This window comes from Trachurus japonicus, chromosome 10 (genome assembly GCF_045865225.1).
Source record: "Trachurus japonicus isolate A0001 chromosome 10, Traja_1.0".
NCBI classification, from domain to species: Eukaryota; Metazoa; Chordata; class Actinopteri; order Carangiformes; family Carangidae; genus Trachurus; species Trachurus japonicus.
In genome coordinates, this window is record NC_140916.1 from 16793295 (window position 1) to 16819193 (window position 25899).

General features: G+C 39.9%; 3 protein-coding genes across 3 annotated transcripts in view; 2 read left to right on the plus strand and 1 right to left on the minus strand.

Moving 5' to 3' along the window:
- Positions 1 to 25899, minus strand: part of LOC146979671 (phospholipase A and acyltransferase 4-like) — an 84550-nt gene that overhangs the window by 57455 nt on the left and 1196 nt on the right. Inside the window, exons 2-3 of the mRNA XM_085789645.1 lie at positions 7113 to 7154; positions 6244 to 6340 (exon numbers count right to left, since the gene is read on the minus strand). Of these exons, the coding sequence (XP_085645771.1) occupies positions 6244 to 6340; positions 7113 to 7154 (139 nt within the window). The remainder of the gene's footprint in view (positions 1 to 6243; positions 6341 to 7112; positions 7155 to 25899) is intronic.
- On the plus strand, positions 13868 to 21205 carry LOC146979672 (metalloreductase STEAP3-like). The gene is made up of 6 exons (XM_085789644.1): positions 13868 to 14003; positions 16350 to 16844; positions 17669 to 17996; positions 18120 to 18319; positions 18400 to 18564; positions 20315 to 21205. The coding sequence occupies exons 2-6, from the start codon at positions 16356 to 16358 to the stop codon at positions 20570 to 20572; spliced, it is 1440 nt and encodes a 479-aa protein (XP_085645770.1). The 5' UTR covers positions 13868 to 14003; positions 16350 to 16355; the 3' UTR covers positions 20573 to 21205.
- Positions 21667 to 24930, plus strand: LOC146979673 (UPF0538 protein C2orf76 homolog). Its single transcript, XM_085789651.1, has 6 exons — positions 21667 to 21742; positions 21816 to 21983; positions 22092 to 22142; positions 22517 to 22554; positions 22705 to 22786; positions 24588 to 24930. The coding sequence occupies exons 2-6, from the start codon at positions 21854 to 21856 to the stop codon at positions 24662 to 24664; spliced, it is 378 nt and encodes a 125-aa protein (XP_085645777.1). The 5' UTR covers positions 21667 to 21742; positions 21816 to 21853; the 3' UTR covers positions 24665 to 24930.

The following is a 25899-nucleotide window of genomic DNA, read 5'->3' on the forward strand; positions in this document are numbered from 1 at the left end:
ACCAAATTTAAACTCTCAGCTAACATAAATGGCTGAAGTCCTACCTGGCTGATCGCGCTCAATGTGTCGAGATCAAAAATGAAATATGGGTGTTCCCCAAGGATCGATTTGCTTAGTTCATTAATCAATAATGCAGCTTCCCCACCATTGAAGAAAAAAAAAACATTCCCTGCTTTGAACAGAGAACAATTGTTTTTAGAGAAAGTCTTCTTTCTGTCAATCTGCCTTTTACTGCCAAGGCCATGGGAGAATGTAATAGGCTCTCTATTGACCTGAAAAACAATAAAAGGCCGTTTCTGCCTTGCCACAAAGAAACAGCTCAGCAGTCGGCAATCAGCGGTGCCAACACTATGCTGTCAGATTTCCTGTCATCATGTTTTCATCTCTTTTCTGCTGTTTGTCTGACCTCTGTGTTAAAAGTACCACTTGCATATTACCATTGTTGGTATTTACATCACCTTTGCAACTCCTGTAACTAAAAATTAGTAAGTAAATGTACTTCCTCTGTTATCTACTGGCCCTCCGTCTTTATGGACTTTTTATGCTAATTGTTGTATTGTTTTGGGGACTACGGATGTAATTTAGCACATGTGCTAAATCCGGTGTGTTTACTGTGGGTACTCTAGCACTCACTGTCCATTAATATGCATTGTCCCGACTAAATAAACAAATAAAGTCAAGTAAAGCAACTTCGAATTACCATCGTTGGTATTTAAATTCCTCATTATTGTACTCTCTTTATAATAACTCTTAAAACTGTAATTCTTACCTCAAGCTGCCGCAAGCACTTCATTAACTATAAACAAGCAAACCAGCACTTTATCTTAGCACATTTCTACTTTGCACTTTACATCAGGAGCAGCCTGTCTATCTATGTTTCTGTGTATTGTTGATGTTGTATAAATGTTTGCATATTACTTTTTTTTTTATTGCATTGGAGTCTGTGATGTCTGAATTTGTGTTATGTAATGATCTACAGATGGAAATTAGCTCTCTGCCAAATCTGGTACCCGCATCTTTACATTCTTTTGTTTTTACAATAAATGTGTAGGACTGGCCATAAACTTTTTCATTCATTCATTTTCTATACCGCTTATCCTGCACTAGGGTCACGGGTGAGCTGGAGCCTATCTCAGCTGACTTTGGGCGAGAGGCGGGGTACACCCTGGACAGGTCGCCAGTCTATCGCAGGGCCATAAACTTAATAAATTAAAATAAATGTTGCTGCACTTTTATTTCAGCTAAATATGTTTCAGTTCACAAGTCTCTCTCTCTTTCTCATGATCTACTGTAACATCAACTTTCATTTAACTAAATAACAAAAAGGTTGTGAAGCCTTGGCGGAGGACTTTGTGAGTGATTTCCAGTTCACAGTGGTTGATGGGAGTTACTCACCATAGTTTGAGTTGTTGTCTGTGATCTCAGATGTTTGGCCTGACTGTCTGAAGAAGAAGAAGAAATTGTCAGCAACAAAAACTTATTTATTTCAAAAAACCAAGGTAAAACACAACATGGGGGTCCAAAGTCCAAAGGAAGGGGAAGAAAACACAAAGTAGCAACTAAAACAGGTTTACGATCAAAGTACAAAATAAAAGAGAGAAAACCAAGAACTCACTCGGAACAGGGAACATGACATGGACAAGTAAACCTACAGGAGACAAAGGGAAACACAGAGGTTGTAGGGAACGAGACGCAGGTGGTGCAGTCAGACACAGGTGAGACACATGAGGTAATCAACCAGGAGGGAGAACACAGAAGACAAGACAGGAACTTCAAAGTTGAACAGGAAATAACTCAACCACATAGAAAGAGACACACAAGACACACAGACCATGACAGAAGTTGGCAGTTGGTGGGAGTGCATCCCCTACAACTGACTTTTAGTAGACCTGTGTATTTCTTCAGTAGTGACATCATTTTGTTTTCAGGTGAATGTCATCCTTTGTTTGTCTGATTGCTCTGCTACTTGATTGATATTATTGTATTGTATTGTTGTAACTGGAGTGCGTAGAGTGAGTCCACAAATACAATCAGAGCCAGCAGCCTCACGTATGTTTACTCTCTGAAAAAGGTTCGTGAATCGTGACATTTTCATGTATGATCCCAATATTATTATGAGGCGACAACACGTCAATATCAAAAAACAGAGCTTTCAAAACAAGAAAAAAATTAACTGAGAAGAATATTCTTTTGTTTTTATTGATCACTTTAAGTTCTTTGGTTACCCAAGGTTTGTTATTTGGCAAATTGATCACAGAATGCACTGCAATTTTTGCATCTGACTGTCTCTCCTCCTGCTCCAGACATCTAGAGGGAGGTATGAGGCATGAGGTAAACACTGCTGTGATAAGAAGGAAGGCATAGGCAGGGATTTACAAACGCCACTTACAGAGCCGTAGCATAGATCCAGCATGTTTTTCTGTGGGATAAGTCACATACTGCTCATATGTCCTCAAAGTCTTTTTTTTTTTGTTACAATGATTAAAATCTCCCAGGACAAACCTGCAGTCATCCACACTTTTCTCAGAATGGTGAGCAAATGTTAGTGGGTCGAGTTTGCCATATAGAAAGAAATTCCTTAGGTTTTCTTAAAAACTTTCATCACAGGGGATGTTAGAGCATCCAGCCTGAATCCATTTAGCTTTCCATTTAGATTTCTGAGACCAATGCTGTGTCTCAAATCGCACACTTCTCTCAGTGCACTGCTTTACAGTACACTGTAAGGCAGTGCACTGCCTTGTGCAGTGCACTAATTTCGACAGGTTAGTACCGTCTCAAATCAAACACTGCTGCTGCGCACTTACAGGAAATGACTCGACAGCTGCTTCTTCTATTTTTTTAAATTCTGATTGCAACCATAGCAACCGGCCGCTGGAGCCCGACACTTGACAACGCTTTTTGCCGATCAAAACGAGCTATTAAGTTGTGTTTTATTGTGTTAGTGTTGTTGTTGTGCTGTTATTAGTGTTTTTTAAAGACATTTACGCCGGTGTCAGCTCCGTCGCTGCTCAAAGCAACCGCTGCCGTTTGAAAAGTAGTGACGTGCTTCCGCTACGACGTCACCAAGATGGCGGCCGTTAAGTGTGGAAAGTATGCATCGATCCACACTCAATTTTCTGGCCGTTTGAGTGCGCCAATTGAGTGCGCATAGCGCACTACATTTTCGCACACTGCTCAGTGTGAACGCACTTATGCACTCAAAATATTAAGTGTAAGTGCACAAGTGCGCGATTTGGGACACACCATGGGATTATGGTACTGTAGATGTTTTCCAAATGGTCGGTATCTGGCCACTTTCAACACCATTAAAAAAGTGACATGAACACATCACTGAGCTGGTCAGCGCAGAGTGTGTCTACAAATACAATCAGGGCCAGCACCCTTATATTTACTCTCTGAAAAAGGTTTGTGACATTTTCATGCATAATCACAATTTCATTCTGGAAAAAAAAAGTTATTATTATAAATTATCATTGTAATCATTTATAACAAAAGAAAGAGAGAGAAAGAAAGAGACATATAGAAACAAGAAGCCTGACATACCCCTAATACCCCCTACACACACACACACACACACACACACACACACACAGAGGATGTTCACCTAGTACACCACTTGTACTCCTGTTTTACAGCAAAAATGCATTTTGCTGCGTCTCTGGGCCCCTCAGGGAACGTCTACTGTACGTGACTGAGGGTAGCCAGGTCATTTGATTTATCTAAAATGATCATCAAGTTAATTTATAAACATCAAAACACTGCCAGTGTGTATAGCTCGGTGGAGTAAATGCTGTTCTCAGACCATGATTTTCACTGATCTCTCAGGCCTTCTTATCACTGCTGTGATAAGGCATATTTACAAGCCCCACTTATAGAGCCATAGCATAGATCCAGCACGATGTTTTACTGTAGTAGAACAAGTCACATACTGCCCATGTCCTCAAAGTCTGTTTTAAGTTACAATGATTAAAATCTCCTAGAAAAAACTTTGGTGACTCTGAGCAGATAAGAGTAAAAAAAAAAGCTGTTTTCACGGGGCAGATAATAAGGCGGGAGAGGAATAGACAATAATTCTACATTTAGTGGTGCATATCTTCTCTGTGATCAGCACAGTATTACTGTATCTCTCATTCATGTAGAAGCAAACTCCTCCCCCTCGGCTTTTGTCAGTGACCTCCGGTGAGATACTGCATACAGTAAGTTTGTAAAGAAAAATGTACAAAATTAAAACAATTGTTTTCAGTTTGTACAGTATTGTCTATACAAACAGTTCATAAATAAATCCTGTCATGACCATATTCTCTATAAAGCTAAGAAAACTGTGTTTTTGTGTGAGACAGAATGCAAACTTAGGCGTGATAAGACGAAGGCCTATGTGAAAGTGAAAGTTGACTTCATTGTGAGTGTGATTTTGTGGCTGGAAAAAGTGTTATTGAAAACAGTGGGTAAACTATAAAGTTGTGGTTTTTTAGAACCAAAACAATGAGTCAGTGGATCCATTATTCAGTATTAAATGATCATTTATTGTTAGCATCTTTTTTCCCCACTGTTTTCTCTACAACAAATCTTTGCACTTGTACTCTGTTTTTACTCTCGGAGGAAGTAATTATCAACAAGTTGAAGATTTCTGCATAACATTTCTGTCTTATACTGTTTCCTTTGTGCTCACTAATTGTCTGTGAGATTTACAATAAATAAAATAACAAAATCAACATACAAATCTTTATTGTGCATTTCCAACATCTGCAAATACAAATATATAGGCCTTGAAATAGAAAGCAAAACAGAGCAACATCTTTAACATTTATTTCTGTTACATGTATATGAGTCTATAGGAGTCAAAGTTTGGAGGCTTTAATGAAACAAAGCACAGTGACTAGTGGTCTACAGTAATTATAGCAGCCATTAAGGAGGACAGTACAGAATACATACATTGTTCATTCATGCTATATGTGTTACAAATATTTCTGTACTGTATGTTACAATTGGAAATCAGAGGATTTGAGACATTTGCATCTGAATGTGCAGCATTTTGTGACCGTGAAAATGTATTCACGTTTTAACGTTAATAATTGAATTTGCTAATGGATGAATTTCATGTTACATCTTTATATTGTGAAAAATGAAAGCAAAGATGACGCTTGAGGTCAAAATGTGTTTTCTTTTATTTAACACTGGGTGCTATTAGGCTACTATTTGTCGAGTAAACAAGTTGGCAGTGATGACAGGCAGGTGAAATATATGGAGCTTTATCTAATTTAATACGTCACTAAAACATATGTGAAGTTTTTTTATTTAAAATTTTCCAAATTAGTGCATATACAGTATAACTTCATTATTATCAATTAGTGATGAAGGTGAATCTCAGAAGAAAAAAAAGTTTTTGGGGACAGTTGCTTTCACGACTGATTTTCCTATTGCTGCTCCTGGGTTTTCCACTGCTTCCTCCACCTTTAACCAGACGTCAGACACACACAGACACACACCCACAAATTAACTCAACAAATCTGACATTCAGGTAAATACAATGTCTGTCAAAGTCATGATCTCTTCCTGAACCTAATCAAACGCATTTTCCATAAATATATAAAGTCTTTCTTACTAATTCCCAGACAAATCAACCCAGATGTGAGTCCACCTACCTGAGCACATTTACTTGTGCCGTATCGTCTCATTGTGGCAAAGTGCTCACAATTAAAGGTGATAACATTGTAGTCCACATATTGACCAACCATGGAAAGAGCCTCATCCACAATTTCCTGGGCTGGACGAGGATCATGTTTGTCATCATATTTATTATTTACTCTCCAATTGTCATTCTTCACCACATCAAGGAGTTTCTCTTTCTTTATTTTGCCTGTTGGTAGGCCTAACATCCCTAAGCCGAAGGAGCCGAAGGAGCTGGAGGAGGAACTGGAGAAGCCTGAGCCTAAGGATATGAGCCAGAAACATCAATAAGTTGCAAAACATGTTTTATGAGTTTACAACTAATGTTTTGTTATGTTATGTTGATCACTTCAGTTTAAAAAAATGTTGAAAATGAATGAATAAATAAATAAATAAATGGTTGAAAGAGCAAATATTTAAATTAGGCTACTATAAAAGCCAGGGCTACCACTTTTATGGCACCCGTCTGCATACATCTATATGAGGTGAAGGTGGGGGATGGTACGGGCGACAGACAGGCAGCAATACATTAAATAGTCCAGACTCTGATTTACAGACGTTAAAGAAATGACTCACCGAGGTTCACCAGGTGAACAACGTATCCATCTCCAACATACACAGCCCAGTGCTCATACACTCCACGGGAGATTTCAATCAAGTCACCAGGTGAAGGCTTGATGGGAAAAATTATAATCGAGTAAGAAAATGAATATATTTGACAAAAAAATCTTAATTCAGGTGCTAAAAGAGACCACATGGCAAAAGCGGTGGGGTGATGCTACATGTCAGGAACAGTTTTCAATGCACACAGTTACAGTAATCTCCCTCAAAATGATCTAGAGTGTGTTGGAGTAAAAATCACAGTGTCTCCAGAAATGTGTTTATGTCATTAGACCACCTAAAGAAAATGTAACTTTTTCCAACAACCTAGCTGACATCCTTAAACCTGTAACAAGGAAGTTATCCTCATGGGCGATTGTAACTTGGACTGGCTCGACAGATCCCGGCGCAGAAAACTGGCAAACAAATTCCATCTGACACAGATAATTAAAAATCCTACGAGAATAACAGAATCCTCAAAAACTCTACTGGACCTGATCGCTTAATATTTAAAAGCCTCAGAAACACAGCAACAAGACAGTTCAGAAAGGCTAGAGCAATTTTCTTTTTAGATATTAAAAGACAAGTCAAAGGAAACAGCAAGATGATCTGGAACTGTGTTGACAAATGATCTGGCACGGAACGAAACAAAAACAATAATAGCCCACTAGATATCAGAGTGACCGCACATACTACAGTGAGTGAAAGTCTTAAGATGGCAAATATTTTTAATACTTATTTTATCAGCTCTGTGTCTGAAGTGAGGAGATCTTTTAAAAATAGACAATGTTGTGTGGTAAACTGTATTTTTCAGATAACGAATCATGTCTTGTTAAAATCCTTACCTCTCTGGACACCACACCCAACGCTTGGAGAATTGTCCCAGCCTTTAAAAAAATGACATAAGGACATTTTAGCTTCACCATTAGCGCATATTACCAAAATCTTTCACTAGACAGGTGTGTGTTCCCCTCAGCCCTAAAGGCAGCCATTATAACACCAGTTTTTAAATCAGGTGACCGACAGGAAGTGACAAACCACAGGCCCATCAGCATGCTTCCTGCCATTTCTAAAGTAAGGTAAAAAAAAAAAAAGTGGTTGCTGAACAGTTGAAGCTTCATAATGATAATGAAGAATTACCACATCCCATGCAATTCGGTTTCCATACAAACCACTTCACCGAAACGGTCTGATGTTACTTTCTTGAGGTGATCAGGGAGGGGCTTGACCAAGGGTTTTTATGTAGGGCCTGTTGGAATATCTATGTTTCTATGTATTGTTGATGTTGTATAGATGTTTGTATATTAGCCTACTTTTTTTATTGTGATGTCTTAATTTATGATCTACAGATGGAAATTAGCTCTCTGCTAAATCTGGCACCCGCATCTTTACATTATTTTGTTTTTATAATAATGTCTTTTCAGTCTCTCTCTCTTTGTCATGATCTACTGTAACATTAACTTTCATTTGTGAAGCCTTGGCAGAGGTCTGTGTGAGTGCTCTCCAGTTCACAGTGGTTGATGGGAGTTACTCACCATAGTTTGAGTTGTTGTTTGTGATCTCAGATGTTTGGCCTGACTGTCTGAAGAAGAAGAAGAAGAAGAAGAAGAAGAAGAAGAAGAAGAAGAAGAAGTTGGTTGGTGGGAGTGCATCCTCGTGTCATTTTGTTTTATTTTGTCATCCTGGATTTGTCCGATTGCTCTGCTATTTGATTGATATTATTAGAAATTATTAGAAATATCAATAAGCACATTCAAGTTTGTGAACTCCAATATAATATGCATACAAAGATATCAAATGCTATTTGACTGCACACAGTGCAATGACATGCATGCAAATATACTTATATTGCTGCTTATATTTGTTTTACACATCAAATAAACTCTATCCTTAATTTTAATGATATAAACGTTTTAATTATCAGTTATCAAAGGCTAAAGGGCATGGTGTTTGGTTAAGTCTCATTTTTAGCCTTTGTCTCACACTTCATTTAGTTTGTCTTTGCAATGCAGGAAATATAGGCTACCTTAGCAAAAAATCCCTAGCCTGTGTGTGTGTGTGTGTGTGTGTGTGTGTGTGTGTGTGTGTGTGTGTGTGTGTGTGTGTGTGTGTGTGTGTGTGTGTGTGTGTGTGTGTGTGAGAGAGAGAGAGAGAGAGAGAGAGAGAGAGGAGGGTGTGCGAAATGCATAACAGGAAGTTGACCTATAGATCGTAGCCTACATAACAAGTACAAAACACGTTGCTTCATCCCTGTTTCTAGAGTGCAGTGGAAACAGACAGTTATACATTATTTTTCAACTTGCTAGTTTAGAGTCAGATGGTTGAATGACATTCTTACCAATCGTGAGGCGTTCAAGGACTTTGGTGCTCAAAACAGGATATCGTCGCAAAAAGACAAGAAAACGTCTGCTTTGTCTTCAGTCTACTTCTCACAATGAATGCAAAAAAGAAAACAACAAAAAAACAACCTAAACAAAGAACACTTCTTGCTGAGACAAAGAACAGAAAGCAAAAGTGAGAGACCCCTACTCTGAGTTTCCACACTATAGGGAAACTCCCTCTGTCTGTTAGCTATATAAGGTAAAAACAACTGGACATGAAGGCTGGGCTGCTGGATTCACCACATGGACCACACGTCCTCTTATCTTATGCCAGGGCATGTTCAATGTCCGGGGCTTCCGGGGGGGATTATATAAATTCCTGAAAATGTAGCCTACGGTTGTTTTTCATGGGACAGCATTGCGCTTTGTACAGAATAGCTGCTCCGGTATTTTGTTGTTTGTTGTTAGCAATTCCCGAGAGGCTGCATCTGTAGGCTATGTGCTGTGTGTTTACAGAGGAGCAGCAGTGGCTCTGCTCACAAAATGCCTAAGTGCAAGTGCGTTACACAGGGGCAGACTGGACATCTGTGTGGTCCAGACTGGAGAATCACAGGACGGTCCAAACCGTTTGTTTGTTTTTGTTTTTGAATAGGCCTACCTGACAGCCGTATAACTGCAGGTGTGAAACTGTGGGCAGCCACTGAGTTATTCAAGAGTTTATCTATCTATCTATCTATCTATCTATCTATCTATCTATCTATCTATCTATCTATCTATCTATCTATCTATCTATCTATCTATCTATCTATCTATCTATCTATCTATCTATCTATCTATCTATCTATCTATCTATCTCTGTCTATAGTCTGGCCAGACCCCACACAAAGCCAGGGTGTTTACTCAGTGACTTTGTGCAGTAATGCACTAATGTTTAGATATTTTTTTTTTTCAGTTTTTATGAAAGTGCTAAATGATATCACTTTGCATTTAAAACACATTTTCTGTTATATAACGAGATGCCCTGGATGCTATGTCCTCAATTATTTTATGTAGTGTTTACAGTAATGCTCTGTGCTGAATATGTTTTTACTTGCTGTGTGTATGATCTGAACACATTGTTTGGTTTTAAACGCAAACGCATCACCACCATCGAATACTGTCCAATGACAACTGAATATTTGAAAATGCAATGATGTGTCAGGCAGGCAGGAATTGAACCCATGATCTCATGATCAGTAAACCTTTACTCTGCCACTAGGCCACTGAGAGCCAAGAATAGCATCAGTTCTGTCATAAATCAGCATATAAATCAAAGCTGTTTGATTGCCAGCTGGAAGTCTTGTGAACATTTTACAAGAAACATGTTACAACATAAACCGAGAGAGAAAGACAAAGAGGTAAAGAGACAGATTAGTTGGAAAATGCACCAACAAGGTTATTGAAGCAAAATGTGAACCCACAACCTTGGTGTTGCCAAGCTGACACCATAGGCTACACACTGAGCTACAGTGAGACTTGCTAACAGGGATTTTGCACTGTGATCAATTTGATGTTATTCAATGATGGCTGAAAGCCAAGCAAAATGCTAGAAAATGAGACTAACCAAGTGGTCGTAGTTTAAGTTCAAAGAGGCTGGTACACTAACAAAGTTGTCATGGTGGGTTTTCAACCAGTGACCTTGCGGTTGGGAAGCAGCCACCTAACCGCTGGACTATACTTGAGAAAATTAGAGGTTGAGACTTTTATGAAGGTGAGATTATTCATTGATTCACACTAATAACAATAAAGAAAATGGCGGACACAAACAACAATAGTGTGAATGCTGAAAAGAACAACACGAACAACATTCAGCATTCACACACTAATAATACGGTCAATGGTTGGTGCTGGGGCAAGTTTTTTTTTTTCCTTTTTAAATTTAAAAGCATGCTGTGACACTATGAGGACATCTGGTATTTTAATGTGTCCTCATGTGTCACTCTTACTGAGACTTGAACTCACACCTTTAACACCAAGAACCAGCACCTATCTCACTGAGCTAATTGTTTTGAAGTGAGGCTTGGTGTGTGGCTTCTCAAATAGACTCAGGGAGTCACCGACCAGGCAGCATCTGTTGTAGCAGATTTCGAAAATTGTCAAAATGTCACAAATTGTATTATCTAAATAAAAATCTGATAAAACATGAATTGCATCTTGACACCATGGAAATGTTGGTGATTTGTTTTTAACTCTAAGTGTTTTGCTTCATAAGATGTTTAAAAATGTCACTCTTACATTGACTGCAGTTGTTCCCATGAGAGCAGAATTCAAAATGTTCTCAAAAATTTAGATTTTGAGATAAAATTCTGATATTTTCCAAACTTCATCAACCACGACTCCAAAATATTCTCAATTTTTTTTCAGGGAGCTTGAAAACGTATTTATCAAGAATAAGATGGTATATGTTTAAAGTACTGTTTACAGTCAAACGTTTTCATGCACTGTAGGCTCAATTTTCGATAAATCAAAAATCTGTGTGGATCGTTTGTGGAGGACAGTCTGGAGATGCTCTCTAGCAAGTTTGGTGTCAATTGAGCAAAAATTGTGGGAGGAGATGGGTTTGATAAGTTTTACAGATTTTGAAAATAACAGAGTGATGGACTCCATAATTTGTAATGAGTTTAAGTGGACAAAAGTTTCAGCAGTATTGGGGCGACATTTTGGTGAAGTTTCAAAACTGTAACATGTACCGTCTACTTCCTAGGAAGAAGAAAGAAGAACACTGAGAAAAACAATAGGGTAATAATGAGGGAAGATGGGATACAGGTGGGGAACAATCAGGGAGCAGGTGTGACAGGACGGGGGAAGAGCGTGCAGGAAGATAACTCGTGCACAAGTTTGTCTCTAGAACAGAGACAAAGCATTAGTGATTTCGAAAAAAAAACAGGAAAGACAAGACATAACATGAAATGTGCGAAAACAAACAGAAACTTGACAGACATGACAATTCCAGGACATTCAACTTCCTATCCTTAAAGCAGAAGTAAGCGATCCGGTCGTTTTGGCCAACATCTTGTCAGCCGATGGAGTTAGCAGCCCCCGCCCTCGTCATGGATCTATTGGTCCTCGTCCCTACGTCACCACATTCACGCGCATCCCTTGGCTGCACACACAGCCCTTCATGCCGTTCTCTCTCCTCATTGGATAAAGCTTGTAGGATACAAGGAAGTATACAAGTAGTTTTCTCCTCGGCTCAGAGTAGAGCAGAGTGACTGACAGACCCGTGTTTCGGACCAAACACTCTATGTAAGTGATTGCCGTCGGAAGATGTAACTATTTAAGACTAATATTAACACAAATATTCCGCTTACTTCTGCTTTAAGCCACTGTTGTTTTGGCAGTTAGGAAGGAGAAGGACCTGCCCACCTTCAGCTGTCTGGGGAGGGGGTAAATGTGGTATGAATGAATAATGGTTTCTGTAATGCGCTTTGAATGCCTAGAATAGCGCTATTGCAGCCGATGATCATATCTGGCCCTCTGCGATGTGTTTCTCACGACCTGCCCTAGGTGGGTTTGAACCCTATGCGGCAGGTGACTTTGCTAACCGCTTTGCCAAGAGGTTAACAACCGCTTGGCAAGTTGGTTAGCACATCCTTTATGGGTGGGGGGAGTGCACATCTGTTACACGATGATATAATCCAAGCCATTATTGGGCTATTATTATCTAGCAGAGGGACACGTGTTTTCCTCTAGAATTTGGGTGTGGGCTACTTTGCAGCATCCATTTTCCCTTCAATACCTTGATGACAAGGTATTTCATTTTTGAGTGAGGTGTCTAATGTAGGAAACTGTGTGTAATGTTCTGCAACAACTGTGTTGAAGAATTGCAAACAAAGCGCAAAGCAGAAAATGTGTTTAATGTATCACAACGTGTTTCAGCTATTGTTACAAGAGGTTTTTGTTTTGGAGATTTGGTCTAAGCATTTGCTTTTTGAGTGTAAGCAATTGGCTAAAACTGTAAATTGGCTCATGGGTGTGGTAATTTGATGGATCAAAAGATCCAGAAACTGGGCATACGGGGGCAGCTGTTTACATCCCAGAGTGTAAACTGGCAGTGAAGGAGAGAACGACAGACCGTGCTTCAGTGTATACGGTCGAACTCTTAGCTATTAAACTTGCTCTAAGGTGGTTAAAGAGAGACAGCAGTGGGGCGGTGCGTGGCGCAGTGGGTAGAGCGGCCGCCCCATGTAGAGGCTACAGTCCTCGCCGCAGGCGTCCCCGGTTCGAATCCCGCGTCGGGCAGACCTTTCCTGCGTGTCATTCCCCCTCTCTCTGCCTCCCCATTTCCTGTCTATCTCTACTGTCATCACTATCAAATAAAGGCAAAAAGCCAAAAAATATATACAAAAAAAAAAAAAAAAGAGAGACAGCAGTATAATAATACGTTTATTTGAAAACAGTGCACATTAATAACATTGCTGTAAATGTGCCAGAATTAGCCAAGAAGCTATTTTCATCTGTAGTCCCTAATGCGCTAATTGCATCAGACAGTTGGACAGCCGTAATTAGTATCAAAACAATGAAATCATGCAGACAGGACCTAACTATGGAGAAACATCAGCTGTTGTATGAACTTCAAAGTAGGGGGGGGGGGGGTCTGCTTGGCTCATGCAGGGATTGAGGGCAGTTAGGATGTCAGGTCACAAACAATGAACAACAATATCCCGTTGACAGGGAGTATTGGGCTATAAACGGGACAGGAAGGCACTTTTCTATACAAAAGCAAGTGGGGGGAGGACGGGTGCTGGACAGGAGCAGGAGGAGGAGGTGGTCATCACACATCACACAGGGCTCAACAGTAGCCTACATTAGATAATTGGGAAACTTTTTTTTTCATAATTGGGAAACATCCTACTGGCAAATGTAGAACCTGTGACCAGCATGAATCAGTCCTAGCTACAACATGTTTTGATGGAGTGTAAGAAGGCATAGGCCTATGAGATAGAGAGGAGAGAACTGGAAGCAGCCCTGCAAAGGGAAAAAGTATTGGAAAACCTGCTGCAACGGTCAGAAATCGTTAGTAAATATGTAAGAAAATAACTGAGGGAAACGGGGTTAATGGACAGGATTTAGTTATTATTGCTGATATTAGTGTTATTATTATTTTTCTTTCTTTTCCTGCTAATTGAATAGACCACACTCCAGTCCAGTAGGTGGCGGCAATGCACCATTAAGCTGGATGCCAGCCGCCATTCAAATCCAACAGAAGAACAACAACAAGAAGAAGCATACCAGTCACGTGACAAGCACAGACCTCTGTCACTGTGTAGGATGGTTAACACACTGAGCAGGTCAACAGCTGTAGCCTACTGAAACCCGTGGACCCCCACCATGGATCTATAATAGCAGCGTCCACGCTCCTCGCCGAAAGAGAACGTGAGTCTTCAGATCTTGAAGTGTTCAGAGGCACGTGTGTGGTTCAGAGGGGTGTTAACTCATTTACAGCTGGCATCACCTTTACTTTGACAGTCCAGGATTTGTACGGGGGGAGAGATCGCTGGTGTTTATCTCTGAGCGTCTCCGCCTACTGAGCTGAGGGAACACAGGTAGATAAGTCGAGCGCATGGATGTATAGATCCGTGGTCCATGGTCGAGCGCCAGGAGGTCATTACTACTGCAGTGAAGTTAGTTTTAAGTTGGATATTTGACAGACATTCGCTCCTTCTCAACACATTAAAAATTCATAGAAAACATAAGATGTGTTCAAATACAATAAAAACAGGTGTGTGTCAGAGGATTAGCTCTACCATCCTGTGTTGATTTCATAGACTGTAAAAAAAAAAAAAAGGTTGATTTTGAGTCAACAGGTCACATGACCTGAGAGTTATTGAGCTCTAATGCTCATATTTACAGTATAAAATATATTAAAAATTCATATAAAATAGTAAATGTGTTTAAATGCAATAAAAACAGGTGTGTGTCATAGAGGAGGCTTAGATCTTCTGTCCTGTGTTGATTTTGAGTCAACAGGTCACATGTCCTGGGAGTTATTGAGCTCTAACGCTCATATTTACTGTATAAAATATATAAAAAATTCATGTGACCTGTTGACTCAAAATCAACACAGGATGGTAGAGCTAAGCCTCCTCTATGACACACACCTGTTTTTATTGCATTTGAACACATCTTATATTTTATATGGATTTTTAATGTATTGAGAAGCGAGTGAGTGAGCGAATGTCTGTCAAATATCCAACTTCAAACTAACTTCACTGCAGTGTCATAACTAACTTTCATATCCTATGGAGGCTCAGGCCACTGAAAGAAGTTGTGCGCTCGCAGGCAGCAGGACAGATAATCAGGTGGATAATTGGAAAAGTTAATAATGTCACTTTGATGTGGCCATGAATAAATTAATTTCGACGTTTCACCTGTTATATGGCAGTGTTACCCAAACACTAATCTTGAATAGGTCTACGCTGTTTTCACATTTAAAAAGGTCTTTGTTATGTAATATGAGGTTCATTCTCTCTATCTCTCTCTCACACACACACACACACACACACACACACACACTTTCTCTCTATCTCTCTCTCGCTCTCTCTATCTCTCTCTCACACACACCCTTTCTCTCTCTCTTCCTTGAGATAAAAAAAACAACTGAGAATCTGTCTGTCATCATTCAGCTGGTGTGTTTCTGCGAATTTCCTCTTTTATTTCTCTCCCTCTCTCTTACTGTCTTTCACACTTTCCCTGTTGAAATTGAGGCACAAAATAACCTAGATAGAAAAGAAGTGATGCTGGGATACACTTGATGCTTTTCAATTCAAAAGTCATAACCAAGCTTTAAAAAAAAATTACAGTTGCAGCAGCTACCACTATGTTGAGCGGTTACCACATTAACATAATTTAAGCCACATGAATATTTCCAGATAAAGATGACAGTACATGGAGAGTGATGGATAATGATTTATTTCATATATTTCTTTCCTGGGTGGGATTGATCATCTCCCAAGTATCGAATGTATTTGAACAGTGTGCATATTTTTCAACATCTATAGATTCCAAAACTTGTTGTTTCCAGTGTTTATTTATACTTAGTATCACTTGCTTGCATGTTATCCTACAGCCAGTTATTCTGTAGTAGGGATGTCACGATTATACATTTTCTTGGTACAATTATTGTCAGATAATTAATCACGGTACTACGATTATCACAATTATTATGCATTAATTAATTTCACAACACTATGAATGTGTAAAATCAAATGTAGTCAAAATATAATTACATTACTCATTGTTTACACAAAATATTTAAAGTATCTATTAATATATGACCAATTCTTAATCCCCAGGGAACGTGTTTGAAATATTCAGGTCATAAATTGTTATCTATACCAAATGTTTGTGTTTATTTTAACCATTTTTTGTTTTGTTTTGCTTTTTTTTAATGACACGCTAACATTTAAATTCCTACCAATTCAATGTTACGTTAGTTAAATGGACCAGTATCTGTGCATTTACCTTTATTTTGGCGCACATCTGACAATAAGGTTCCGACATCATCTTTTTGGGAAAGTAACGGTATTTAGGAACCTTTACGATTAATTAATTGTGGCGTTTAATACCACAATTAATTGTGAAAACAAGTAATCGTGACATCCCGATTCTATGTTATTGGCTAGTATGGCTACATTTAATTGATCACATTATCATCATGTGTGTCTCAAGCTTTCAGTGCTGAGGTCATGCCTGCTGTAATTATCACCCCTCCACCCCCAGGCGATCATGCAGAACAACATGAAGACCCCTTTGTTGGCTGGTTCCTCATCTGATGCAGCTGAACCCCTGCTGCAACACCCAGGAGGCCCTATGATTGGCATCATTGGCTCTGGAGACTTTTCCCGGTCCCTTGCGATCCGGCTGGTGGCCTTCGGTTTCCGGGTGGTGGTGGGTAGCCGTGACCCGAACCGTATTCCCAGAGGTCGGTTTCCTGACGCGGTGGAGCTGCGATCACAGAGGGACGCAGTTGACGGTGCAGAGAAGATAGTATTCGTCGCAATCTACCCAGAGCATTACTGCACGCTGGTGGGGCTGAGGGAGCAGCTGTCTGGGAAGGTGCTGGTGGACGTCAGCAATGCTAACAGGCTGAAGAGTGGAGAGCAGTCACATGCAGAGAGGCTGGCTGAGCTGTTACCAGAAAGCAGGGTGGTGAAGGGCTTCAATGTCATCTCAGCATGGGCGCTGCAGGCTGGAAGCCGTGACGGCAGCAGGCAGGTGAGTCGGAGAAAGAGAGGCTATAAAGAGCATTTAGCTGGAGTCAAACTACCAAAACATTGGGTAACATGGACAAAGATGGACTGTAACAAAGTCATGTTGCTTGAATTGTATGAACTTTTCTGGTATCTGTACTTAAAGGAGAATTCCGGTCATTTTTGATGCCTAAATCGTTGTCCTGATGGTCACCCAGTGTTGGGGGGAGCAAAAAACGCGACTAAAATTGATGCAGGCAAACCAGAGTTACAGCTAGACGGTGCTAGGGATAGCCACAACGCTAAAGTATGACGGCAATTTTTTCAACCACAACAAACACTCAAAAAACAATCAAATATCTATGGTACATGACTCAAATCCTTATGACACACCACTGAACTCATAAACTGTACGGTTATACTGAGTATAAACAGTATAAACTTTGTGTTTTTGTATGTAATCACTCACATCAGATAGCCTAAACTCTGAAACGTCCTGGAAAGACATTACTATCAGATCGCAGAGCGCCTTCTCTCCCTGCCACAGAATTTTTCATCTCTGAGTTGTACAGCCAGTACATTAGGTTGTTTCAGAGTTATTACATTATGTAAATAAGGAACAAGACATTAAAAGTCCACATTTGAATACATATCCCTTGCATTGGAGTCAATCTGTAGTTTGACTGCAGTAATGGCACTGTGGGCTTTGTCCACCTCTGAATATGGTGTCAGTTTCACAGTAGTGGTTATCACATGAACTGTAGTTGTATGACAATGTTATGACATGTGAATGCCACACTTTGTTTGATGCCCTAAAAATCTTTTCTCCCATCATCTGATCCCCTCCAGGTCCTTATCTGTAGTGACTGCTCTGAGTCTAAAGCCATGGTCCTTCAACTTGCGTGTTGCCTGGGCTTCAGCCCTGTGGATATGGGGGGTCTGTGCAGATCCAGAGATATTGAGGAAGCCCCACTCGCCCTCTTCCCTTCCTGGGCAGGCCCTGTCTTGTTCACGTTCCTCCTCTTCCTCTTCTTCTATGGATACAGCTTTGTGAGGCACATACTGCTGCCCTACCTCGACAAAGGAGAGAACAACTTCCACCAGCTGCCACTTGTGACAGTGAATTCAACTCTGCCAGCCGTTGCCCTAGTTACACTGGCTCTCGTCTATCTACCAGGTATCAAACAAAACATATAAATAGAAGAATATTAAACAGCATAAACACATTTGCCCCTGCTGTTGGCCCTGGTAAAACTTAAATAAGATAAGTTAAAAATGATATACAGTTGTGTTCCCTCAGGTCTATTGGCAGCAGTCCTTCAGCTCAGCAGGGGGACCAAATATAAGAGGTTTCCAGATTGGTTAGACTCCTGGTTGTGCAGGCGCAAACAGCTCGGCCTACTGAGTCTGCTCTGTGCGCTGCTCCATGCTATATACAGCATGTGTCTGACGCTGCGGAGGGCGGCTGGGTACATGGTGCTTAATGCAGCTTACCGGCAGGTGAGTGGGTCTGTGTACACCATGGATGTGTAACAGTGTTAACATTTATGTAATAAATGTTTTTGTTGACTAACTTTCAGGTGAAAGCTGGTGTTGAAAATTCCTGGGATGAGTCACAGGTGTGGAGGTCTGACCTTTACCTGTCCTGTGGGATTCTAGGATTCACACTCCTCGGTCTGCTGGGGATCACGTCTCTGCCCTCTGTGGGAAACGCCCTCAGCTGGAGGGAGTTTACATTTGTTCAGGTCGGCTCAGATCAGCCTATGGGATGGGTGGAGGGATTAAAGGGATAGTTCACCCAAAATTGAAATTTCACTCATTATCTACTCACCCTCATGTGGACTAAGGGCTGGGAGAAGTTTGAGAGTCCTCCGTGGCTTCTCTGAGTTACAGGGGGTCTCGGCGTAGCAGTGCATGTCCATATAACGGTTGCAAATGGATACCAACTGTCTTCGTAACAAAAAGACACACCAAAAAACATCCAAATACCTCCATGCTGCTCGTATGTAATGTCCGTCTTGTATTGAAGCCCCGAAATGCGAAATTGTCCCGAAAAAAATTAAATAAGTCTATATTTAAAGATTGTTTGTAGCGGAAGCTCCTCTTCCCGGTTCGTCAAATTTGGACGAACTTCGAAACAAGCTTGAAATATAGACTTATTTAATTTTTTTCGGGACAATTTCGCATTTCGGGGCTTCAATACAAGACGGACACTACATACGAGCAGCATGGAGGTATTTTTTTGGTGTGTCTTTTTGTTACGAAGACAGTTGGTATCCATTTGCAACCGTTATATGGACATGCACTGCTACACCGAGACCCCCTGTAACTCAGAGAAGGCACGGAGGACTCTGAAACTTCTCCCAGCCCTTAGTCGACATGAGGGTGAGTAGATAATGAGTGAAATTTCAATTTTGGGTGAACTATCCCTTTAAATTGAGTGACGCATTCTCTGTCTGTCAATTGACCAGCACCTGTATAGGTACACACTAACATGCACATACACTACACACAAGACCAGCACTGTCCATGGTGCAGTGACGCAAACCGCCCACAAACCATCCATAGAACCCTCAGCCTCATTCTTACTTTACTCCTATAGAGTGGTTTTTGTCCTTTAGTAATGTTCCTCTGTTAAATGTTTTTCTTGCTTTCCTCCTTATTTGCGCCCAGATCTCACTGGTTGCATAGTTGCGTAACCTGATGATTGACATCTGTCAATTGCTTTTTTTCACCCTTTTTTCTTTTTTCAGATAAAAAATACATCCACGGGATCGGCGCCTGATAGAATTACTCACATTAAGGAGGCAGAAATGCATAGTTGCAGTGGTGCTTTCCACTTCCTCTATGCAGCATTTATGCTAGAGGGGGCTCCAACATCACCACATGCATAGTTAGAGGAGAGGGAACTGAAAGAACATGTATCAGCCAGACTCCAGATAAAAATACTAATGCTTGTTCCTTTTTGAGGCAAAAAAAAAATGCAGTTCATGTGATTTGAATATGTCCCATATCACTATTCCAATTTATATTATATATATGAATGAATGAATGAATGAATGATTAATACATATATATATACAGTGCGTCCTTTCTGCCTGAGGCCATCAGACTTTATAACACATACAGTATGTAGTCTCCAGACCTGGGCAGTCTAGCTGACCATATTTTTAATGAATGGTTGTTGTGTGTGTGCCTGGAGTATTTATCTATCTATTTTTATATTGTGTATTTGCTTTTTTATTGTTGTGTGCTGCTGTGACAAACAAATTTCCCTCCTTCGGGATTAATAAAGTTAATTCAATTCAATTCAATTAAATCAAAGGTCAAGGTCATATGACTCCACAAAACACTTGGGAATGGGACAAAATTATGAAACAAATCTGGACAAACATGGATCATGCACCCTGAAACTAGTGTCATACACCCAGTAATTGGTGAAGTGACACAATGTTACTGTTAATGTTAATGCTAAGTGTTTTTTTGTGTTTCCAGTCAGGACTTGGATATGCGGCTTTAACTCTCTCCGTCATGCACACTCTGCTGTTTGGCTGGGACCTAACCTTTTTCCCTGGGACCTACCATTATTACCTGCCCCCAGTCTACCTGCTGGCCCTCATTCTGCCCTGCACGGTCCTGGTGGGACGGATTCTCGTGGGCCTGCCGTGCCTGACTTTAAGACTCGCAAAAATCCGCAGGGGCTGGGAGAGTGAGAGACACTGCCCCCCCCAACAACCAACCTCTGGACTTTGAAACACTTTAACTGGACTTGCCTGCATGACTGCCACCTGTCTAAACAACAAGAAAAAGGGAGACCCAGAGGGTAGAGAGAGTGTGTGGAGCAGCAACTTAACTTCTCCTTAATTCTACTGTTCACTTCATCCAGAATGATTCTTAAAAGCAAGACTTTATGAAAAATTATTTTTGGGAGGTATTGTTTCAGTTAATACTATGGTGTCTGATTGCTCCTGACAGAAAAAGCCATGTCCTGACATGTGACAGAGGACACTTCTCAGGGGGACCACCTGTGATATGTGGTCTGGACAATTGACTTTCACCAACCAGTTGCACCATTAGTCTGGATGCATGCACTTTCACAATCAGTTAACCAGAAGATTCATTTCTGAGCTGATTGATTGTTTAGTCCAAATTCTAAGCAAAATCTTCAAATGTCTGTTTTGTTTGAACAGCAGTCCAAAGAAATGCACTTTACTGTCAGAAAACCTGAAACAAAGCTGCAACCAGGGAATATTTATTGCTTATTGATACATTAATTGCTTAAAATGTAGCCTATTAAATGATTAATCATTATGAGAATTGTTAATAACTAAGATTCAACTAATTAACCAGCTTTTTTATTTCAACACTATTTTACACAAAGAAATAAAGTAGACACTTAACTTTTTATTTTTTATTTTTTTATTTTAGACAACAAGTGTATGTCCAATCAGCCCAGTTTAGCTGGACTTTATCCTAGAGATGATTCAGGGAAATTGAGGAACCTGAGATAAACTGCAGGGTTTCTGTAAAGTGCCTGAATACTTATATTAGCCTAATGTGAGATTTAAGGTTTTTTTGCTTTTGTTTTTTTGTTTTTACCTTTTAATAATTAAATAAATTTTTTTTTTAAAAAGTAAAACTTTGTTTTCACTTTGTCATCGTGGGACTAACGAGGGAGGAACACACATAAACTACAGAAGGCCTACGTGTGTGTGATCTCAACTTGAAAGTCGCATTGGGTCAATATGGCTGAGGACCTTCTGATCCACTAGGCGGCGCCCTTTCCTTTCACCGTGGTTTGGAGGTGGATCGTTCGGCTATCGACTCCTTGAGTCTGCTGAGTCATGTGTGATTACTCTCGCCTTAGCGGATGGCAACAGACGATCTGTGCCCGTCTATGTCTGTGCCTCGTTACCAAAAAGCGTGAGTACTCTATATATTTGTTTACAGTCTATGGTAGTACTTAAGTCACCGTTAAAACACCGTTTCACCACAGGTATATGAGAGCCAACGACCGGTGTCCAGCAGCAGGACATGGCGGGAGAAGCTGTGATCACCGTTCGTCTGGTTCGGTCCTTTGAGCACAGAAACTTCAAACCTGTGGTGTTGCACGGAGTAAACCTCGACCAGACGGTGCAAGACTTCATAGAGATGGTCAGAGACGGTGAGTGGATATCAGACTGGTAACTAATAACGTGTTAAATTATCTGTGTCATTTTATTAACAGTAGAAAAACTATTAAAACTAAAACTATTCTAACTACATCTTCCAGATATTGCAACGAGACCAGGGCTCCCCCCTCCTTTCAGAAAATATACTTATGGTATGTCTGACACGACTCACTCACACTGTTGAAGCTTCATATTCTGGTTTCTGCAGAAACCAGATGAATATCACCAGAGTGGGCCACCAGAGGACCAAATCTGTGTTCAGGTTGCAAATGAAGTTTCTCAGTAGTCACTTATTATATAGTGGTGATTCTGAAAATATTTCAGCAATCAGCTGATGATGAGAGAGGCAGCTAAATGATAGGACTTTAGTGGATCAAAGCTAATCATCATTAGCCTTGGCCCACTACATGACCTGTAATTTAGCTACATGTCCACCAGATATGAGATTGTTTTCATTTCACGTGTTCACAATAACACCTGACAAAGTCCACATTCTTCTCCTGATTCTGTTTTCCTTTATTTCCAGACACAATGAAAATTATCCACCAAGCACATGGAGCAAAGGTATCCATACACACACTTAACACACACAAATCATCTGTGCATCAACAAGTGGAGCAATGGGTTTCAATCTCAGAAACCAGGCAGGAGATTTTTGTTGGGGAAAAGGCTGTATGTTTATCACAGTTATTTGTTCTTTATCTTTTTTTTCAGACTAATGAGCTGGTGATGAGTTTAGATGACGATGAAAAGCTCATTCTGCAAGACAGACAAACCCTCAGGGCTGCTGGTGTTGGTAAGAGTTTGTCAATTCCTATTAAAGGGATAGTTCACTCAAAATTGAAATTTCACTCATTATCTACTCCCCCTCGTGTGGACTAAGAGCTGGGAGAAGTTTCAGAGTCCTCCGTGCCTTCTCTGAGTTACAGCGGGGCTCCGTGCAGCACTGCATGTCCATATGACGGTTGCAAATGGATACCACTTTTCTTCGTAACAAAAAGACACACCAAAAAACATCCAAATACCTCCATAGTGCTCGTATGTAATGTCCGTCTTGTATTGAAGCCCTGAAATGCGAAATTGTTCCGAAAAAAATGTAATAAGTCTGGGCTCCAGAGTGAGGTAATGCCCCTAGAATGTCTGCATCTTTTTGCTTGATTAAAGCGTGTGTACATGGGGGGCCGTTCAGATGTAGTGTCCTTTGCAGGTTGTGAGCGCGTCAATGTTGATGTGCTCACAACCCAAAGTGATGCCGTAGCGGTGCGCATTCGGTGCGACACTGTTCTTATAATACGATTTATTTGTCTGTATTTGCCTTAATTTATTATCCAATATTTTCACATTTTTGCAAGACTCTAGACTATTTTATGCTTTTCATCTGCAGAAAGACCCTTTTTTCCTCCATAATGCAAGGAAGCTGGGACTTGTGGAACAACCTCCTTACGTAGTTTTTCTTTAATATGGCTCACCTGGCAAACTAACTGCTAAACCGGTCTGTCAAAGGGATGTCGGTGATCTAAACAGACAGGAGAAACGACAAAATTTAAGAATTTAATTTTTTTTAAAACACAGTGTAAATGTATATAACCATGTTTGCAACAAGTGCACACACATGAAGCTGCTTGTTGCGTGAGGGGCAGTTTGAGACACTTTTTTCATACATAGCATGTAGTGCTGCAGGAGTGCGCTAGGACAATGTTATATTACTTTTGCTTCCAAGTGATGAAATACATGTATAACAGATATCCACAGATGAAATTACTGTGAATATTTTCATTTTGAGCACTTTGAGCTGTAATATGTGATCATTTATCATACTGTCATGTCATACCAGTCCATATCAAGTGTAACTACTGAACAACAAGGTTAGCTCAGGTCAGCACCTAGAGCATGTTCCATTGACCACTAGTAGTAAACACTGTCATACCAATGAAGGAGTCATTGTGTGTGTCTCAATCAGCTTTGTCTGTCCAGAGGTCAGTAAATGTGTCCAAATCTGTCCAAGTCATTAATTCGGTGTTAAGATTGTTGTATTTTTCCAGTGGTGAGAAATCATTACTGCCGTTTCTCAGCACTTAAGAATTAAATGGCACTCTAATAAGCTTGATAATTTGGCCCCTGGAGAGCGTGACTGTCCAACATGGTCCTCATCAATCTGCTAGAGTGTGTGAGGATCTACAGAGAAGAACAATAAATAATTCACAAACCAAGATGTGTGAGAGTTGAGATGGTTAGACCAAGATTGTTTGCCGATTGATAATTAAGGGCTGTTTGTTTAGGCACAAAACTGCAACATAAGAAAATTTGAGAAAAGCAGGGGTTGGATACTTTCTGATGGTACTGCCTTGTTCCTTTGTGCTGAAGTCAACAGGACCTGGGCCAGTTTATTAAGACAAAAAAGTAATCCGTTATTTTCAGACACTGAACAGCAGTGTTTTCACAATATTACTTTTCGACCCATACTTGGAGTGTTTGGAATTATTTTGGAAAAACGTTTAGTTTAACCTCTTGCTTTTTAATGTCATGAAATTAAATTTTGAAAATGTCTCTGTATTTACCATGGCTTTGTTTTCAATTTACTGAATTTGTCTTTTCAGCCAATGAAACTGAACTGGCCTTCTTCAAAGGAGAAGACTACACTCTCTATAAAACAAATCCCCAAAGTGCCTGGTGACCACAATATTTTACTTTACAGTGCAGGAGATTATTAAAGGTCAAAGGTCAGGCATGCCTGGACCAACAGGAGATCAAGAATGATTGATCATGTTTCAGGGTTTTAATTTGTGCAGCTGTTCTTACAATCAGTTCATCAGATCATTGTGATGCTTGCATTGGTATGCCCTTTTATTTCCTTTTTTTTAAACCATGAATGTTGATTTTCATTGTTTTAAATATCTACTCAATAAAGTTGTCTGATAGCTGCAGTGGTTTTGAAATGTGTTATGTGTACAACTGTGTATTATTTTTCAGCAAGACAGTACTGCTCACACTACCTTTGGTAATGTGCTGCAGTCAGCAATTATAGAATGATCAATGGCTGTAAGTTAGTTTCTCTGTTGGACAAAATAATAAAAAAAAAAATCACGAATCCCCTTGTGCATCTCAAGAATATTGAAGATTATGGAAATGTTTATTGTTCCCCTAGTTTCTTTACATGAAGGATGAAATATTTCACCTCATCGCTAATGAAAAATCTCTGGTCTGTGAGAATATTGGAATATTCAGTTCAGTTCACTTTTATTATGTCCCAAAGGAAATTGATTTGCAGCAGATAGAAGTCAGACATACAAGTAACAAATAAATACAAACAATGCTAATAAGTTAAACTTAGCACATAAAAGAAAGGGATACAGTCCATAGGAAAAATAAAGAACATTATAGCTGCTGCGCAGCAATGGTCGGGGCCGGGCATGTACCGTTGCTTTGGTAGAAATTTTCGAAGTTTTTAAATTTAAACACTTATTGTGCCCCTCATGTCCTGGCAGCTGATGCTGCCCGGCCCCTAATTATTATGCAGCCTAAACAAATCAAATCAAATCAAATATTCCAAGAGATTCATTTATGGTATCCATGGTAATTTTGACAATTGAACAGACTATTGTGCTTGTGATGATTTGTACAGTGAAATGATGCTGACATGTTTTGGAGAGAACATCAATCAACAATCAGTTAGGTCAACAAGATCTATTCACTTGGAAATTATGCTAAATGTAGGCTAACTGTAGCCTACTTAAACATTTGCAAAGATGTACTGAGACATTTGCAATTTGATGAAATAAATGAAAAATTCAAAACTGTTGTGAACAATTGCCAAGTGGTATGAAGGTTTGTCCATGTTATTTTGAGAATGTAATTTCTGTTTCAAGAAAAAGAAAAATGAAATAAGTCACTAAAACAGTGTAAAAAAAA

Bases quoted from the DNA above. Each gene is read 5' to 3' on its own strand.
- LOC146979672 (XM_085789644.1), top strand. From the start codon at position 16,356: ATGCAGAACAACATGAAGACCCCTTTGTTGGCTGGTTCCTCATCTGAT. The intron at 16,845-17,668 runs GTGAGTCGGAGA...GATCCCCTCCAG, and splicing joins GCCGTGACGGCAGCAGGCAG to GTCCTTATCTGTAGTGACTG. The intron at 17,997-18,119 runs GTATCAAACAAA...GTGTTCCCTCAG, and splicing joins GGCTCTCGTCTATCTACCAG to GTCTATTGGCAGCAGTCCTT.
- LOC146979673 (XM_085789651.1), top strand. From the start codon at position 21,854: ATGGCGGGAGAAGCTGTGATCACCGTTCGTCTGGTTCGGTCCTTTGAG. The intron at 21,984-22,091 runs GTGAGTGGATAT...TACATCTTCCAG, and splicing joins CATAGAGATGGTCAGAGACG to ATATTGCAACGAGACCAGGG. The intron at 22,787-24,587 runs GTAAGAGTTTGT...TTGTCTTTTCAG, and splicing joins CCTCAGGGCTGCTGGTGTTG to CCAATGAAACTGAACTGGCC.